This window comes from Poecilia mexicana, unplaced genomic scaffold (assembly GCF_051168715.1).
Source record: "Poecilia mexicana isolate PSO_F unplaced genomic scaffold, ASM5116871v1 scaffold_1, whole genome shotgun sequence".
NCBI lineage: Eukaryota > Metazoa > Chordata > Actinopteri > Cyprinodontiformes > Poeciliidae > Poecilia > Poecilia mexicana.
The window spans coordinates 24,411,965-24,431,799 of NW_028263370.1; the positions used below are offsets into that span (position 1 = coordinate 24,411,965).

Below are 19,835 nucleotides of genomic sequence, written 5' to 3' on the forward strand. Positions count from 1 at the left end.
AAGAGCCAAAGATCATCAGTTTCCTTGGCGAACTGTCGTCACAAAGAGACTTTTATGAGATGTAACGTTTATTGTCCACCAGTGTGATGGCAAGCCGCACAGGGTAAGATCCACACCTCATCAATAGCTGCTTTCACTTTAGTTTGTTTTGTAAGTTGAAGTGTTCTTTATATTTTCTTCCACCTTCCAATGTTTATATGGAGTGCACACATATTAACAATGCAAGGTCGAAATTCAGTTATGTTGTATTAATATTGTTTTCTTTGTTTGAGTTTCCTGGGTGTTTGGCTCCCCTCCCTGGTGGACGAAAGGCAAAGGGCTGAGGTTCCTAAAGTACTGCTGATGGCCTCATTGGACTGAACCCTGTGTCATGCTGGCGGGATGTTTTTGGGTTTATTTAATTGTTTGTGTTAGTTGTCAGGTGGCAGCCGTTTTGTTTTCCCCTATTGTGTCCACATGGTTTAGCTAAACCTGTATTTAAATCCCCTTCTGTGTCATTTCAGTGAGGTCAGTCTGTTGTTTTGTCAGTTATGTCTTGAGTCTAGTAATTTATGTTGACCTCTTTTATTGGCATGCCTGTTTAATTGTTATGTTAACCTTTGTTCATATTTTTGGGTAAATAAAAACCCACCTTTTTTGAATCCAACACCTGTGTTCTGCACTTTGTACTGTCTGGTCCCTGACAACCAGAGAGCAGTGTTCATTTCTAGACCATGTAATATCTTAATTTCCCACCAGATGGCACTGTCGGTTCGTCTGCTTTCATAGTCGGGCTTTTCTTTCTAGCTGTTTAACCGTCCAATGGGCTCTTTGCACCTACGGCGTTGACGTCACATCTCCAGGAGCTAATGCGGCTCACTTGTTTCCGCTTTCAGTTACCATGACTGGAAGAAAAGACTAAGTCGTATTTCAGATGCAATAAAAGCAATACTATGAACATTGTTGTCTTCCTAATATAATGGGCTTTTAAGTTTTCATTAATTTCCAAGCGATCCTGAATTAAGAAGGTGGCTTGTAAATATTTGTCACTACCAGTTAAAGCTAACGCTGCACAGCAAAGTTTGCAGCCTTCACTTCACTCCGGATCAGCCTAAAACTACCGGGGATACGGATGGTAAATAAAGGAGCCTCCCTGAGTTATTTCCATGGAATCACTTCTATATTCAGCCTGAAAGAGTTTATGGGAACGAGAGAGCAGACCAGAGCCAGAAGCCGAGCGACTGATCCGCCTGTACATCCTGCTGTAAACACCGTCCTATCTGAGCTCTTCACAAGAAACATGCAAAGGTAATAAAACGAAATAACACGGAGACATGAAGCAACACGGTCATATTTTTCTAAAAGCAGCAACTTTGAACCTGAACAGCTGAACCAGATCTCTGACACCAGAGCTGCGCTACTGTTAAGCTATGAGGCTTGTTGAGCTCCGTCAGGCTTCGGCAGTAAAAAGTCCGAACCGGAACCTCCCCGTTAGTCTGTGACACTAACAACAATAAACACACATAGTATACTTAAAAATAAGATAAAAACATTGTCCGTTAGAATATTTAGATACTTAAATAGCACATTTTTACAAGAACAATGTCCGAGAATACTGCCTGTTCTTCTCCTTTAATCCAGTGAAAGTTTCAAAGTTTAACTTTGGCCCAGAAAAAACATTGGAATGACCTTTCTTAGGTGATAATCACGTCAGATTTCTAATCCAACCATAAAAATCAAAATGATGGAAATGGTGGATTGTCATTGGCTCATCTCTTCAATAAACACAAGACCAGCAGAAGAACCGGAACCAGAACCACCAGAATCAGCCTGATGGAGTTCATTATGTTCATTAATGAGTCTGAGAATAAGAGTGAAATTAAAAATATCTAAAAATATCTGAACAGAAAGTTTGAATTAACTCATTTTACCAACCAGTCCAGTCAGTGACAGGAAACAGAAATTCATTAAAATGGGAATTTTTCTTTATATCAGTTTAATCTGCATGTGGAAGGTTTCATATGTTAAATAAAAAATTTAAAAATCTGAAATTAGTTTGGTTACAAATATCCTGGAGTTCGAATCTCTTCCTCATTAATTTTAAATTGATCTATTAGTTATAAAAACCTTAGAATTATAAAATATATCAATACTATAAGTAGCAGTCATATAACATCCTGAACAGTTAAAATTGGACCGAAACTGCACAAGAAGTTCAGTAAGAAAGACTCAAAACGAGGATCATGATTTAACAACAGAACAGATGAATAAGAGTCAAGCAGTAAAATATAGATGTATTCATCCAGAACCGGCCACAGAGAGGAGGACAGTCAGAGCTGCAGGGAAACTCATGGCTGCTAGAAAACACATCGTAAGGTCAGTAAGGTCAGCAGAGCAGCAGAAACATCAGAGATGGAGGAGCAGAGAGGGAACCACATCTGACTGCAGGAAACCTCCCTGTTTCTGCATCCTGATGACAGCAAGGTGTGAAAACCGATTTCCTTCCTGCTTCCATTAACTGGCATCAAGTGACTGAATCCACTGATCTTCAGATGACAAACATTTCTGTTAACTTGGTGATCCTCAGAGACGAAGCAGCTGCAGTTCATGGAGTTACTGATGTAACTAAACGACCCACTGCATCAACTACTGGTTCAACTAAACTAAACTAAACTAAAGCTGGAACAGTAAATGGAGCGTGCAGCCGCATCCACTGCAGTGAAAACAGAAACTCTGACCAGCAGGCGTTTATTTTTCTGCATGTTTTCAGGATTTAGAGAAAAATGAAAAACTTCACCCGTCTACGATGCTTTGATTAGATTTTAAATGACATTATCATAAATTCAACATTTTTAGTTAATCAATCCAGTGTAAACATCACATTATTGCCTATTTAATGACAATGACAATGAGGAAGAGAGTGAGGTCAGAGGTCAGTCATTAGGGTAACATCGGTGCAAAAGGGCAAAAAGAGCCGTTTGCTTTCCTGGTGGAGGCAGTCTGAACACCGGAAGTTCAGTGTGTCCACATTACTGTCTTTTGCCACACTGTCTCCTGTGAAAATATGGAGGAAAAAATAAATTAGCACAACAAAACAAGTCATTGATTCTGTCGACGGATGGTACGGCAAAGGTTTCTAAAAAAACTGTTTTCTCCAGGCGAGAAAACAGTTTATTTTTCCGCTTATTAATTTAAATAATAATCACGGCAATCGCCATATTTAGTCTGCGAAGGTGTTCGTAGTTCTTAAGAAAAGAGGCAGAACATATTTTACTTTTAGCTGTGGCAGTGGGCTGTTACCACCAGTGAAAAACCGAAATGTTCCGGTGTGCAACAGGTGGCTCCGTGGCGCAATGGATAGCGCATTGGACTTCTAGTCAAGCACTTGAGAGGTGATTCAAAGGTTGTGGGTTCGAGTCCCACCGGAGTCGCGTTTTGTTTTCTAGACAACCTCATGAATATATTTTCAGAAGTTACAGACTTGGTTTAATCTGTCACCGAGTTCAGTGACGCTGACAGACAATACACGAAGTCCAAAGTCAACTTTTGTCTAACTGAACATTGAAACGTGTTGCTTCTATCAGCCACTAGAGGGAGACTGTTCATCGTTAAAACCATAGACATAATATAAGAGTAGACCCCGCATTGGCCGCTCCGGCGCAGGAAATACGGCGGCCATCTTGGAGCGGTATACCCTCCTACTTTGCTCAACCAAAACAGCAGAAGATGCCTCAGCACTGAGGGATATTGTTGTTCTGATCGATGGATTATTGATGTGAGGGCTCCACAGACAACATTTCACAAGTAAGATGGACATATTATTGTGTATATATTGTGATTATAATATTACTTTACTGTATTTATGTCCACCGGCGAGATACCAGCTAATATTAGCTACAGTGCTTGGTGTAATACGGGTTCAGCCCCGCTATGAAGGCTAACTGAGATTCTGTACATCTAAAAACATTTATTATTCTCTAACATTGACTTAGATTATCTGACACAAGGGCCTATATTAGAAAGGAAACAATATAGCACATATTATAAAACTTATATTATGTGTTATAAAATTCACTGGCAAAGTTTACACAGGTGGTAAAGACTATTATTTATATTCTTTCACTCTGTCAAAAGTAAGATACATCCTAAATCTTCTGCTTTTGTTTTGAAGGTTTCCTAAAGACACGATGTGAGGAAAAGTAAATTTTGGGATTTTAATTTTCTGACATATTCTCTAAAGGTTTCCGCCTCGAACTAAACTCTAAATAAAGAATAATAATCATTCTGCAGTTTCAGGAAAGTTAAATCCCAGGTTTGATGGACTAACTCACATTAAATATTATAAATTATTTGATTGTTATTCTGCTGAATCACTTCAAGAACTCATCAAATCAATAACAAATCTATAATCTATACACAAGTTACAGAACCGACTGGGTTCTGGAACCACTTCAACAAACCCAGAAGGCGTCTAAACAGGATTTTATTCATCGTTCTTCGTTAAATATTTATAACTTATTTTCTTGTCTTTTCAACCTTTTTTTTTTTTTTGACTGATTAATTTTTAACGATCAGAATGTTTAATTATTTTATTGATGTTTATCACAGAGTTGGCAGGGATATTTTCAGAAAGTGACATTTTTGTTTAGGAAGCAGCAGTCCTGTGTTCTGACCCGGTTCTGACCCGGTCTAAAGCCTCCAGGTGTTCCCCCAGGTGTTCGCCGACGGGGCGTGGCCAGCGGCCTCTACATCATCCGACCTGACGTCTCGCCACGGCGCTCAGTGTCGACGGCAACATGAACGGCGGCGGATGGACCGTCTTCCAGCGTAGGAGGGACCGGAAGGAGAGCTTCGACTGGTGGGAGGACAGACACACATCACCACGCCGCCACTGCCGTGCTTCACTGTCTTATTTAGCTAAACCTGCAGAAACATCTGATGTTGAATCGTCCACTCCTCTGCGGTTTCCACACGGCTCAGTCCTCCTGCCTCTCTCTCTTTATTCTCTTCCTTTGGTTCAAACTTCAGGAAACAGTTTTCAGCTTCAGTGTTGCTGCTGTGGAGCATTTCACCGTCACAGCCGGCCCCTCAGTTCACCGTCACAGCCGGCCCCTCAGTTCACCGTCACAGCGGGCCCCTCAGTTCACCGTCACAGCCGGCCCCTCAGTTCACCGTCACAGCCGGCCCCTCAGTTCACCGTCACAGCCGGCCCCTCAGTTCGTCACAACCGGCCCCTCAGTTCACCGTCACAGCGGGCCCCTCAGTTCGTCACAACCGGCCCCTCAGTTCACCGTCACAGCGGGCCCCTCAGTTCGTCACAGCCGGCCCCTCAGTTCGTCACAGCGGGCCCCTCAGTTCACCGTCACAGCCGGCCCCTCAGTTCACCGTCACAGCCGGCCCCTCAGTTCACCGTCACAGCCGGCCCCTCAGTTCACCGTCACAGCCGGCCCCTCAGTTCGTCACAGCGGGCCCCTCAGTTCACCGTCACAGCGGGCCCCTCAGTTCGTCACAACCGGCCCCTCAGTTCACCGTCACAGCCGGCCCCTCAGTTCACCGTCACAGCCGGCCCCTCAGTTCGTCACAACCGGCCCCTCAGTTCACCGTCACAGCCGGCCCCTCAGTTCGTCACAACCGGCCCCTCAGTTCACCGTCACAGCGGGCCCCTCAGTTCACCGTCACAGCCGGCCCCTCAGTTCACCGTCACAGCGGGCCCCTCAGTTCACCGTCACAGCCGGCCCCTCAGTTCGTCACAACCGGCCCCTCAGTTCACCGTCACAGCCGGCCCCTCAGTTCACCGTCACAGCCGGCCCCTCAGTTCGTCACAACCGGCCCCTCAGTTCACCGTCACAGCGGGCCCCTCAGTTCGTCACAGCCGGCCCCTCAGTTCACCATCACAGCGGGTCCCTCAGTTCGTCACAGCCGGCCCCTCAGTTCACCGTCACAACCGGCCCCTCAGTTCGTCACAACCGGCCCCTCAGTTCACCGTCACAGCGGGCCCCTCAGTTCGTCACAACCGGCCCCTCAGTTCACCGTCACAGCCGGCCCCTCAGTTCGTCACAACCGGCCCCTCAGTTCACCGTCACAGCGGGCCCCTCAGTTCGTCACAGCCGGCCCCTCAGTTCACCATCACAGCGGGTCCCTCAGTTCGTCACAGCCGGCCCCTCAGTTCACCGTCACAACCGGCCCCTCAGTTCGTCACAGCCGGCCCCTCAGTTCACCGTCACAACCGGCCCCTCAGTTCGTCACAACCGGCCCCTCAGTTCGTCACAGCCGGCCCCTCAGTTCACCGTCACAACCGGCCCCTCAGTTCGTCACAACCGGCCCCTCAGTTCGTCACAGCCGGCCCCTCAGTTCGTCACAGCCGGCCCCTCAGTTCGTCACAGCGGGCCCCTCATGGTCCACTTTGAAAACTCTTTTTGATGCTTGACTTTTTGCTCTTCTTCCCATTCCTGCATTTTTATTGTTTTATTGTTTTTATCGTTTCCATATTTTAAAGTTTTGCTGATTTTTTGTCACAGCTGTTTTTGTTTTAAAGTGTTTTATAGATAAAGTATCAGGTGTTTGTGCTGGACTTCATCCACCCAGAGGCAGCCATCTTGTTTCCAGAGAAGAGGCAGTCGGGTCATGACCTTTGACCTGCCGGCCTGTTTGTGTCCAGGACCCAGAGGGGGAGTTCTGGCTGGGCAACGAGTTTCTGCACCACCTCACCTCCAGAGTCACCTGGGGCAGACCACAAGTTTACATACACCTGGCTAAAGAGACACGCCCACTTTTTATTCCACCTGTCTGTAGTTAAAAACAACTCTGGGTTCAGGACAAGCCTCAAGAGTGAGAGAATCTGTCATTCATTCATTCATTCATTCATTCATTCATTCATTCATTCATGTCTCCAGGATCAGAAGTTTACATACACCTCTCAGTATTTGGTAGAATGACCTTTGAACTGTCGGACTCAGGCTGAATCTTTCTTTCCAGAAGTTTCTCTCTGTAGTTTTCTGCCAGTTCCTCCTGTGGAAAACAGCCCCGCAGCATGATGCTGCGGGGCTGTTTTCACATAATCTGTTAATCCAGACATAATCCCCAGATTAGCTCCACATTGTCCTGATGCTCAGCCTGAGATTTTCACATGTTGGATATTAATTTAGCTCCAGATATTTTGCTACAGTTTAAAGAAATGCTGCTGTTGCATTTAGGCTATAAAATATTTCTTATTTAAAAACAAATTGATTCATTCATATTTTTGATATAAAATAACCTGACATGGTTAATTAAATAGTCTTCAGAATGTGTGATTGTTTAATCCAGTTAATAATCAGAATAATCGATTATTTGCAGCCCTAATTTCTTGTTTGTGTCCGCTTGCTCCCCCTGCTGGTCACTGGTGGAAACAGATTTATGGTATTGGTTCCGACACCATCCGAACCGTCGCTTTCCGGCCCACCTCCTCTCTGCAGGACCAGTACCGGCTGCATGTGGGTGACTCTACTGGGAACGCTGGCAACCCGCTGGCCGAGGCGCGCGGCCTGATCCTCTGCAGGGGCGGCGTGAAGTTCAGCGCCACAGTCCACTGGTGGTTCTGCTGGTGACGGCGGCACACCCAGGGCGGTGATGGGAAGGGGCGCTGCTTATAACATTACACCTAAAAAAATCAACAATAATTTGGTTCATTTATCCTGTCAGAAAAAAAATTTATTTTTCAAAGTCATATTTTCACCATTTTATTCCTACATTTACAAGTTCCAAGCTAAATATCTAATTCAAAAGCTAAATATTTAGTTTGCATCCTAATATTTAGCTTGAGTTAAATATTTATTATTAATATAAATATTAAATATCTATTATTTGAAACTAAACAGTTAAGCTAAACATGTTTAAATCTATATCAAAATAAAAACTGGGTTTTGCAGATTTCTAGACAAGCTCTGCCGCAAATGAAATATTTAACTCAATATTTATCTTCCTAAATAAATATTTAGTTTATAAGCTGAATATTTAGCATTGAAATTAAATATTTAGTTTGTACCTCTGACATTAATAAACGTTTGAATAAAATGACTGAAGAATGAACATCCAGTTTTTTTTATAAAAACAAACTGTTGCTGTTCATTTTCTACAGTGTAACTTTGCGAACAGCGCCCCCTGGGGTCAGGGCATCGGGGTGAACAGAGACTCAGGCAACCTGAGCGGGCAGCAGGTCAGAGGTCAGTTTGAGGCGATGACCGACGGCGGCGCGGTCCGTCTGGTCCTCACGTCGGTGGTGATGATGGTCAGGCCGGTGGGCGGAGCTTCTGAGCCCCAGCATGGTGGAGGCGGGGCAGCAGTAGACGGGGGTCACCTGCAGGTGGGCGTGTCTACAGCGCAGGCTCTGATTGGCTACATCCAGCAGCAGAAACATGACAGAAATCACTCATCTGTGAAACGCTGAATAAGAAGCTGAGGTTCAATCCTTCTCTTAGTCTGACTCAGCAACATTTTAATGATCATTTTTATTTCTGTTTCTAGCTCCTTCTGTCATTGTCACATTAGTCCAGGAAACTAAACAGATTTTCTTTTTAAAACAGACAAAACATCAACATTTAACCCTCCATACTTAGAAACATAAAAATCACTACTTTTAGTTATTAAACTGAGTGAATTTTGCTGATGCTCTTATTTTGAAATCTAACTGGAAGTTCTCTAAGAGGAGGAGTTATGGAGGCATATAATCAGTCCTGTTGGTTTACCTAAGTTTTACAGCCATGCCAAGAAAATCAACCAATAAACAAAATTAAAGTCATAATATTATATTACAACTTTATTCCTGTATGACTTTATCTCTCATAATGTTTTTATTCATTTCTTATTTTGGCCCAATGCTGCGTCGTTCTGTAGCAAGCTGCTGAAAGTAAATGAATAAATGCAAGTCTGATGCCAGACAAGTTAGTTAGCCGTGTTAAAAAATAATTTAATGTGACATTAATTCCATCCAATCAGGTGTGGCCTACGATGACATGTTCGTCCAATCGTGTTGCGCTTCATTTTGCTCATCCAATCAGGTGCTTCTGCTGAGAAACGCCCACTTTGTCTGCAGACACGCCCACTTCGTGCTCATTGGCCGAAATAAAATCTTCACATCATGAGGATGGCATAGTGACTTTATTCTGAGGCAGAACAATGAGGCATTCTGGGTAAATCTGAGGTTCTTCAGGACAAACAACAACAGACTCCATGAGACATGAACGGATAAATTATTCTTCCAGTTAGTCAGTTCTGGTTCTGGTTCTGGAGGAAAACAAACATTTCCTGTTAAATAATCTGCATATTTTGCTCCGAGGCGGCGCCGTCGGAGCGTTTTACATTCCACAGAGTCTAAAGGTTTCCACGAAGGTCCACCGGGTTCGGGTCGGGGTTCTGCTGACGTCCGACTGATTGAGCGTCGCTCTTTGGGAGAACAAGTCGAATCCTTAAAGGAGGAAAAATCCGGCCGGCGTTCCCGCTGCTCCCGGGTTTCCTGTCAGAGCGGGCGGCGAGGTCGGCCCCACGCCGCCGCCGCCACCCGGCCGGCCGCACGTCCATCAGCGGCCGGCGCCGGGTTATCTAGGAGACACGGGCGCGGCTGTGGGGAAGTGGGCGGAGTCTCGGGGCGAGCCGCAGGGGGAGGGGGGCGTCAGGCGGCGGGGGCTGCCCAGCAGGTCGCCGTTATGCAGCTTCCACAGCAGCTCCTCGTTCTCCATGGACAGACGCTTGTTGACCTTTGACTCCTTCTGCAGGGTCTGCTGCAGGATGGCCTGCTCTGTGGACAGCTGCCTGCAGGGGGCGACAGAGAGCGGAACCGGGTCAGACTGCGGAACCGGGTCAGACTTGAACTCCAAACTAACCTAGAAAGCTGAAGACCAACATGATGAATTACTAAGCTAAATATTTAGGTAGTCAACTGACTGAATATTTAGTTTGGAGTTAAACAGTCTAAATTATTACTGTTGATCTTTTCCTGTATCTTTACAAACAGCCGCATCCTGCAGGAGCTGCAGCTCAGTTTTCAGTTCACCTCAAGCTAACCTGATGGATGCTCCTCTGGTTTAGCAGCTAGCTTCTCCTGGAAGATGCTGCCTGCTCTGACATAACCCTGCTTGCCATCTTCTCACGCTGCTTTTTCTGGTTGTGCAACTTTTTCTATCACTTTTTCCTTCCACCTAACTTTCCATAGATATACTTGACCACATCGCCCTGGGGGTCAGTGACCGTCTGCTGGAGGTCAGTTCCTGACCTGACCTCTGGCCGGTTCTGACTGGTTCTAACTGGTTTGTTGCGTCTGTCCTGAAACATCTCGTTCTCCCTGACAGCGGCCCAAGATAAAAACAGAACCCTCCTCTTCCTCACAAACAGCGATGATGATGACGACCTTCAGCTGAGGCTCTTACTTTGAAAGAGCCGCATGTTTGTCCATCCTGGCCTTGTAGTCCTCGTTCTCCTGCTGCACCTTCTTCATACACTCCTCCAGCCGGACGTTCGTCTCCACCTGCAACATGGTGAAGGTCACAGTAAAGGTCATAGCAGGAGGTAAAGGTCACAGAAGGAGGTCAAAGGTCACCCAGCTCACCAGCTTGTCCATCTCCATCAGCTTCTTCTCCTTCTGGTGCAGCTGCTGGTTCTTGATCTCCAGCACCACCTTGAGGCTGTCCAGCTCCTGCTCCAGGTACAGCGTGTGGGAATCCTTCTGGACACAGACCAGCAGGGGGCGCCAGAGTTCAGCAGTCAACAGACAACAACCTGGATGTTCTTCTTCTATATTTTTACTGATTTTTACAGAATTTAAATGCTGATTTTGGTGTTTAACCTGAAATCTGGATAATTATCCAACCAAAACCATGTTTTCAGACTAAATCAGAAAATGGGAACACTGACTGCTTTATTGGTTTTTAACAAAAAAAAAAGTAATGAGAAAATTTTGATGTGAAAATATTTAGTTTGATCATTAAAGTAATAAAAAATTTTCAGGTTTTAAATCTTAAAATCATTTTTAACATGTTTCACACTGATGTAAACAAACTGAGTTTATTTGATTAAATAATATTTAAGACAATTGTTATTAAGTTATAGACTGGAGAGCAGGGTGTCCAAAGTGCGGTCCGGGGGCCATTTGTGGCCCTTGACCTGATTCTGTGGGGCCCCTACTGCATTTCATGAATAATACAAATTAATTTGTTGTCGGGGTAAAATTATTATACAAAGTAAAATGTTAATATGACAGAAAATATATATATATGTTTTAATAAACCTCGTTTATCCAGAGACTTTTACTGAAAAGTCAAATTAGCTTTTATTTCATTTATTAAAATTATACAATATAATGAGTGTTTTGAAATAAAGTGACCAAATCTGTTTTTATACTGAGAATAAAACTAGACGCCTTTCTGTTGATACACAAATGTTTTTTTAAATTTTAGATCTGCAATGAATAACAAAAGTCATAAAATTGGGATACTTTATTTCCTTAGTTACAGTTTTTTGTCATTTTCTTGGTCGGTGGCTAATTTTGGTTTGATTTAGTGACAAAAGTTTTGGACACGCGGCTCTACTGGCCACATAAATGGTCATGATGGGCCAGATTTGGCCCACGGGCCTCAAGTTTGACATGTCTTAAAGGATCAGATTCTGGTTCTGAAGCTTTCGGCTGATTTCATCGATAAAAAGTTTATTTGAATTTTTTATTCTGGTTTAATGTTGAAAGAAAAATTTTGAATATTTTAGCTCTGAATAAAGACAGCGCCACCTGCTGACACCACCTGGAGACAACCGCTCAGTAACCCTATGAGCCCTAAACCCCCTTTCGATCAGCGGGTCTGACCCGGTTCTGGGTTCTGTGTGTTCGCCGCCGTTTACCAGGCTTTTGTCGCTCAGGACTCGCTGCCGCCTCTCTTCTTCTGCTCTCAGTTTCTCGCTCAGATCCTCGTTTTCAGCCGACAGCAGCGAGATTTTCTCCTGCAGGACAAACACAGACAGGATGGGGCGCTGGTTCTGACCCGCCTCCCTGACCCAAACGGTTCTGTCCAGATAGCTAACACTAATCAATGCTAATCTCTAACATAAAACACGGATGGATGTGGAGCTGGCGATTTGTTTTTTTATAGCCATCTGAATGTTGTCAATGCTCTTATTTTGGAGGAACACAGGAAACAGTTGGCGTGGCTCTTACAGCGAGGGACGTTTCGGTTTCCTTCAGCGTTTTCTGCAGATCCTCCAGTTCAGTCACCTGGACTCTCCTCAGCTCTGAAACAGGAAGTAAAAAAATCCTTTAGCTTCTGGGACTAAAAACATTCAGGAGGGACACACACACACACACACACACACACACACACACACACACACACACACACACACACACACACACACACCTTGTATCGAAGTGTCGTACTCCTGTTTGACCGCCTCCATCTTCTGGCTGTGACTCTCTTCCTGTTTCCTCCTCTCTACTTCCTGTCGGCTCCTCAGCTCCTCCACCTGAGCGACAGAAGCAACATGGCGGCGTTAGCATCCTGCTGCAGTGTTAGCGGTTAGCTGGTTGCGTTGCGTTCTCACCTGCTGTTCCATCAGCAGGCGGCATTTATCGGCCTCCTCCTGGTACAGCTGGTGGACTTTGTCCCACTCCGCCTGGTAGAAACTTTTTAACCTGCAACACAAAGAAAGATGAAGGTTCTGGTTCTCCTCCCAGCCACCAGGGGGCAGCAGCTGCATATTCAGCCTCATTTCCAGAAAGTTAAAATATCCTGTAGTTATCTCATATTTATGAAGTTTGTATAAGTTTTAAAATAAATAAGATGTATAAAATAAATTACCAACTTCGGTTGGTGTTTTCGCTGTTCTCAAACTGGCTCAAAACTCAACATCAGATTTTATACAGATTTTTGTATCGAAACAAAAACAAAGGATTTCTGTTCAAAATTTAATTCAAGTCAAGATGTGTAATTTAACTGTGGCCTGCTTCGCTGGTAAAGTTTAATCTGTTTTTGGAGAATCTAAACCGTTAGGAATCAGGTCACTGGAGTTTGATAAACATGGGCCCCAAACAGTTAGGGCCCCAAACAGCTAGGGCCCCCAAACAGCTAGGGCCCTGAACAGCTAGGGCCACCAAACAGCTAGGGCCCTGAACAGTTAGGGCCCCAAACAGCTAGGGCCCCCAAACAGCTAGGGCCCTGAACAGCTAGGGCCCTGAACAGTTAGGGCCACCAAACAGCTAGGGCCCTGAACAGCTAGGGCCACCAAACAGCTAGGGCCCTGAACAGTTAGGGCCCCAAACAGCTAGGGCCCCAAACAGCTAGGGCCCCCAAACAGCTAGGGCCCTGAACAGCTAGGGCCACCAAACAGCTAGGGCCACCAAACAGCTTGGGCCACCAAACAGCTTGGGCCCCCAAACAGCTAGGGCCGGCCCTGATGCTGCAGGTTCTCAGGTTCCTCCACATCTTCCCCTCATAAATCTGCCGGTTTCTCATGCTGAATGAAGCTCAGTGGTTGAACTTTGACCCTGATGTTTCCAGGTGAGTCCGGCTCGATTCTCACCTGTTCTCCAGGTGAACCAGCTCCTCCTGGTGCTGCTCCTCCGCCCTCCTCAGCGCCTCCTCCAGGTTCGACCGCACCTCCTCCCTCTCCTCCTGCAGGCTCTGGCAGCGCTGCGCCGACGCCGCTGGACGGGAACAGGTAGAGGGTTACCATGGCAACGGCAGGTTGGAAGGGAATTGGCAGTTTTTTTGGGAACAACTCGGAGCTGCTGACATTCCAGGGAGATTTCTCCCTGCAGCCGGGAACATCTGGAAGAATCTAAGGTATGTAGGCACACGCAGGCCCGCCGGTTCTGATCCGTCTCCACCAACACCACCAGAACCGCGACCCAGAGCCGTGTTGCCGGGGGCGACAGCTGGCTGCAGCGCCGACAGCTGCTGCCGGTTCTGAATAGAGCTCAGTGTAGACGCCTGTCACCGCGGCAACAGAGTGTGAGCAGCTGACCCAGACCCGAGGCTGGTTCTGATGGACAACCCGGTTCTGATGGAGCCAAATGTTCCTGAACTGAACCAGGTTTGGGTTCTGAGCAGCTGCAGGAACCAAACGCAGAGATGGTTCTACAGGAACCTGCAAATGGGTCGATTCTGCTCAACCCACCGTGTGTGTGTGTGTGTGTGTGTGTGTGTGTGTGTGTGTGCGCGCGCGTGTGGATGATCCGTCCCGCTGTGTCTTTGTTAATGTTAACATGTTACCTGTGAATGACGTCATGCTTCGCGTTCCGCTCCAGAAAACTGAAAACATCGAGACTAATATGAACGGCGCAATAAACGAGAAAACAGCCACGAATGAACGAGTCTGTAAAGTTGTGCAACTAAACGCCATTAATTATTGATATTAAGAAAAGTGTCACAAATCTGTGCAGCCATCCGAGTTGTGGAGCCGCAGCAGGAGCTCTGTGTGCTGAGCTGTTACAGCAAACCCAGGGCCGTAACGCAGAACCTGGAGGCTGGGGCAGGGGGGGTCTAAAATCCTTCTTAGAGTTTTCCAGACAATACTGGAACATACAAATTACTAAAATTTTTTTTGCACTGTTGTAACCATTAAACAATCTCCCCTTCAGTTCAAGTGGAGACACATTGTTGATGTTACTATTATAAAATAACTTAAAATTAAGTTTTGGCAAAGATCAAAGTAATTTTCACAGGTAGCAGAGCGTTGTTGTTGTCAGCAGCTGCTGAAAGTAACTAAAAAGTTACTTATAATGTAACTTAGTTACTTTCCAAATCAAGTAGTCAGTTATCTAAGTTATTTCTTCAAGGAGTAATCAGTAATCCGATTATAGCTACTTTTTCAAAGTAACTGTCATCACTGGCTCAGTGAGACGGATCATCAAAAGCTTTTGCCTTTGAATAAAGAAACTTAAATACAAAGATTAATCTTTCTCTTATTATTGAAACAGATTATTAATCTTTGATAAATGAAATTTCCATAACATGCTTCATGTTTTTTACAATATTATTGAACAGCAGCATAAACACTCAATATTACCAACTCCAGACTCCCCCTAGTGGTCTGGAGGACTTCTGCTTTGTGGAGTGAGTTTTCAGCGTTTCATACTTTGTGCTGTTTTTCTTAGTTGAAGCTTTTTTCCTTTTGTTTCCATTTCCTGTTTGTAGTGTTTTTTGTTGAGTTTGTTGTTTTCTTGTGAGTTTTGGAGTTCTTTGTGTTTCTACCGTCTGGAGGATGGAGCTGCAGAAATATTCACACCTTTGAATCGCCTCAAGTTGTTATTATACTTGGTGGCGGCAGTATCATGCTACGGGGAAGAGACTGGGACAGCCACCTCACATCCAGCCAGAGACGCTGTTAGCTAAAGCTAAAAGAAATTAGGAGAAATCGTAAATCCAGGAAAATTCACCAGGTTCAGGAAAAGCAGCGATGCCTGCTGGGAGGAAACCATCTGTTGCCACGGCGATGCTCTTATTCCTGGCCCGGTGGGTCATTTCTGCTGCCTGGTTCCGTCTGACCCAGTTTCCCACACCGTTTCAGTTTGGGTCCACTGGTTTTCCTGAAGGATTTCTGCAGCAGCCGCTCTTCATCACTCACTCTGCACATCATCCTCATCATATCAGTCTTAAATGTTTCATTTCCACTTTTTCTCTTTTTCTTCTTAAATTAATAAATTGGGTTTTGTTATTCAGAATGATTAGATCATCAAATCTGAATTTATGAACCAAAGGAGAATAATTAAACTTATTAATTAAATATTGTATTTAAAGTGTTGATTCCAGTTTGATTTAATAACTCGATGTAAATAATTTAATCTACCAAAGGAGAAATTAAAGCAACAACACTTTTCAATAAAAAAAAGTGTCACTTTGTATTTAATATCATATTTGGTTGCTGCTTTTTTTTTTTTTTTTAAACTGACTAAATAAACTCTTATTGGTGGGATTATTAACATTATTATATTTTTCTAAATCATCCTGATCAGGAAATTCATGTGGGCTCTTTCAAAATAAAAGCATGTGCTTCGGTTAGCAGGTTTTCTGCCTGATGTGTTGAAGATGCTCATCATGCGCTCATAAAGCTGCGCATGACTCCATGTTTGCAGGTCGCAGCCTGCATGCAGCAGCTGCAACAACACCACTATCAGCGCTCCCAGCAGCCGTTGCCCTGCAGGCGTTTCACATGCAAATAGGGGGTTAGACGGAGCACGCTGCAGTAGAGAAGCTCTTACCCAGGTCCGCTCTGAGCTTTTCCAGCTCTGACGACAGATCCTTCTTCTTCTTTAAGGTTTCCTCTCGCTGCAGAGAAAACAGAGGAGAGCCGGTAAGAGGCCGGAGAAACTGAACGTTTGCAGCTAATCATCAGCCCACAAAGTGATTTGATTTTATTCTAGTTACATGAAAAATGTGTTCAAACTGTATTTACCATTTTAGTTGCCTAAAGGCAGACTGCACACTAATGCTTTACCTATAAATATTAAAAACAAATAATTTTATTTATTAGAAGACTTATTGCAACAACAAAAAAAAAATTAAAAAACTGTTTGACAGAAAATATAATTTTAACTCTGTGATTCACTAGGAAATATTATCAGGGAAATGTTAACACAGTAAGAGATCAGATGACTGATCATCTCTTCTTCACTTTAGCCGTTCAGTGAAGTTGTAGTTTTTGTCGAAGTTTTCCACCCAATTAATTATATTAAAACACAAACCGGATTTCTTAGATTGTTCTCAAATATCTATAAAAAAATAGTTTAAAAACGCTTAGCTTAAGTTCTGTTTAGCCTGGTTCAGTTTAGCTAATGCTAAGTACAATCTAGTTTTCTCAGGTCCTAACATTAATTTGTATTAAAAAGCTTATAGGCTACCTTAATGCTATTCTGGTCTAGTTTAAAGTCACTGAGTTCATTCTGGCTTATTTTAACCTATTTTAGCTTAGCTTTAATTAGCTTAGCCTATTGACCTTATTCAACCCAGGTTATCTTAACCTATATTAGCTTAGGTTATATTACATAGGATTACTTAAGCGTGGCTTAGCAAACCTGTGATTTCTCTTGACTGACATTATTTGATATTTTCTCAGTTTATTTTCCTGTACCTTAGCTTATGTTAGGCTACCTTTGTTAATTAGCTTAGCCTAACTTAGTTAAGCCCAGATCACCTTTAAAAAAACAGAAAGAAAAAGATCCTATTATAACCTGCATAACTCTTATTTTAGCTTCGGCTAGCTTAGCTATAATTAGCTTAGCCTACATCAGTTTGGGTTAAATTAAATAGGATTATGACTTATTTTGACTAACATTATTTAGTCTTTTATTTATTTTTCTGTCTTTTAGCTTAAGTTGCATGACGGTAGGAAGCCTTACTTACTTTAGCCTAGCTCCTTTAACTTTCCTTAACTCGTGTTTTTTTTTAGTTTAAGCTAAATCTTAGCTTATCTTTTGGTAGTTTCGTCAACCGTGACATTACAGAGTTTATCTTAGCCAACATTCACTTTAGTTTAGCTTCGCTTTGATTAATTTATCTCATCTTAGATTAACTTTGATCAACTGATCATTTAATCCTCAAGATTAAATGATCCTTCCATCCGTTATTAACCTCAGTTTGTTTTAAATAATCTGACATAAATCTGTAACATTTTCCGCTCGGTGCTGGACTGGATTCAGTTTCAGTGAAAAAGCCGCAGAATCCAAAAAGTCGTGGTGAGCCGTTGTTGAGTTTTCCAGGTTAAAACCATCAGGAACCGGTCCGAGTCAGACGGGTGAATGTTTCCACAGCAGAGCGGAACCGGTCCGGATCTGTTTACACAACAGCTCCACGCTGCCGACCCGACAGAACTGCTTTCAGCTGCAGGAGATTCCTCTCTCCGACCCGAAACAAAGTTTGATTTTTAACATTCTTTGTTTCTGACCGGGTTCTAGCAGAACCTCTGCTCCTGAAACGGATCAGCCAACCGGTTCCTCTGTTTACACTCGTAAACATGAAGCGGCTCAGAAAACATCGGAACCACGTTTCCTCTGAAGAGTTCATGCATGAAGAGCCGCTTCTCTCCACAGCCCGATAGAGATCTGGTTCTGGTCGGACGGGAGTCCAAACAAAGCGTCTCAGATAAAATCAGAGATAAGAGATGAAAGAGCAGCAGGTCCGTCCCACATCCTGATCCCGACCAGAACCCAGTGACTTTATGACAACAGCTGGAAATCTGCCTCTGCGTTTCCCTTAAAAACAGCGGCCAGAACCGGACCCACCTTCCGCCTCCTGCTGCGCCGGTTCTGGAGGCTCCGGCTGGACCTGACTGGGGCTTTGCTCTCCGTGGTTCCCATGTTTCAGCGAGCAGCAGCTCTGAAGCCTCGGCGCGCCGCTGCCGCTCCTCCCCTCCTACCTGATCCTCCTCCTGCAGCCGGGATCCGCAGGACGCAGGAATGCCGGTTACTCCCGCTCCGCCTCGTCTGAAACCGGTGCGTCTGCATTGGAGGCATTCCTCTCTCACCGCCTTCAAAGTTTATTTCTCAGTAATTTCTGTCAGGTGATGAGTGGGAGGAGGGAAACTGGAAGCCATGATGGAGCCAACCTGATGATTCAATGAGCCATCTGTCTCTGAGAGAAGATCTTTGTTTGATTAATCGACTAGTTTTGGTTGGTCCAATGATCCAGAATCGCCACAGATTCTGTTTTCATTGATTCAGAAGGAAAACCCAGTGATGCTCTCTGGCTCCCCCTGGAGGCTCCCTGTGGTATTCCCAGTGGAAAACCTCCAGGAATCCCTGACCAGTTTCCTTTTCTCCTAAGACGAAGGAAGCACTGCTGCTACCTCCCAAATGTTGTCACTATATTCAGCAACTTTTCAGACCCTCTGGTGACTCAAAAGAAAACTTGTGACAAATGAAGCAAATTAAATTCATACAGAAACAAAGATAGAAACTTAAAGGCCCAATTTAAATGGATGGACAAGTCGGGTCGCGTTTCTTTAACCAGCCAGCAGAACAGAGAAAACCAGAGAACTCCATGTTCTCATGATCTATTTATAGTTAAATATAGGAGACAGCAGTTTACCTTAAAGAAAGAAGGAAAGGTTTAGAAGTTAATTAGTCTGTAACAAGCGCAGCACAATAAATGCAACCGCGACCCGCCCTGCTGCGCTCCCATCAGTCACTCATCCTGCATTTAGCAGAGCTACTGAAAGTCCACATATGCTGCATAAAATCACAGGAAGAAGTCATAAAATCACAATAAAAACAGAACTAAATGTTGTGCTCTGATCGCTGACTCATCATGCAGCGTTTGGTTCTAACGGGCCTGAACCCGGCCGCTTTCAGCACATCATCAGCTCAGTCAGGGACGGTTCTGTTGCTGACAGATTTCACTGAACCAAAGAGAGACGAGCTAAAGCTGATCAGACTGCTTTAATGCAGCAGAGGATCGTTTTCCCGCAGGAGTCGCAGTGCTGACCCAGTGAGGTTCTGCTGCGGTTCTGCAGGAAACCTGCAGCGTTGATCATCCGCCGCCTGTCAGGCAGCAGCAGATCAGGTAAAACTCCAGGCTTCAGAGAAACACGCTGCTGCAGAATCAGGAAGGTTATCTGGACACACGAAGGAATTTTTATGAGCCCTCGGTTGCATAACAACGCCGACTCGTCTGAATGCAGGTCGGGTCGTAAAAGTCGAGATAATGATGGACTTTCACTGCAACGCGCGGCGCTAACGGCTCGTCCTGACATCCAGAGACAGAAACAATCAGAATGAATCCCCTGGGGAGGATCAGAGCTGGCGGTGTGATTATTCACAGCCCAGCGGCTCGGATCAACAGAACCGGAGCAGGAACAGGTTCCAGCAGGAAACTGCTCCGAGGAACACTTTTAACCTTCGTCTG

General features: G+C 44.5%; 1 protein-coding gene and 1 non-coding gene across 4 annotated transcripts in view; one reads left to right on the top strand and one right to left on the bottom strand.

The window, feature by feature from the left end:
- Positions 1 to 3,318: 3,318 nt before the first annotated feature.
- On the top strand, positions 3,319 to 3,410 carry trnar-ucu (transfer RNA arginine (anticodon UCU)). The gene is given in 2 exon segments: positions 3,319 to 3,355; positions 3,375 to 3,410. It is a non-coding gene; the product is annotated as a tRNA-Arg (tRNA).
- Positions 3,411 to 9,095: 5,685 nt separating this feature from the next.
- Positions 9,096 to 19,835, bottom strand: part of LOC106910530 (uncharacterized) — a 44,147-nt gene continuing 33,407 nt past the window's right edge. For 2 of the 3 annotated variants that reach the window (XM_088006796.1, XM_088006797.1), the window contains exons 10-18: positions 16,196 to 16,262; positions 13,516 to 13,639; positions 12,538 to 12,628; positions 12,354 to 12,459; positions 12,155 to 12,228; positions 11,842 to 11,940; positions 10,559 to 10,675; positions 10,380 to 10,477; positions 9,096 to 9,765 (exon numbers count right to left, since the gene is read on the bottom strand). In XM_088006796.1, coding sequence (XP_087862922.1) covers positions 9,552 to 9,765; positions 10,380 to 10,477; positions 10,559 to 10,675; positions 11,842 to 11,940; positions 12,155 to 12,228; positions 12,354 to 12,459; positions 12,538 to 12,628; positions 13,516 to 13,639; positions 16,196 to 16,262 — 990 coding nt within the window. In that variant the 3' untranslated portion in view covers positions 9,096 to 9,551. The remainder of the gene's footprint in view (positions 9,766 to 10,379; positions 10,478 to 10,558; positions 10,676 to 11,841; positions 11,941 to 12,154; positions 12,229 to 12,353; positions 12,460 to 12,537; positions 12,629 to 13,515; positions 13,640 to 16,195; positions 16,263 to 19,835) is intronic. The other variant, XM_088006798.1, reaches the window with a different exon arrangement.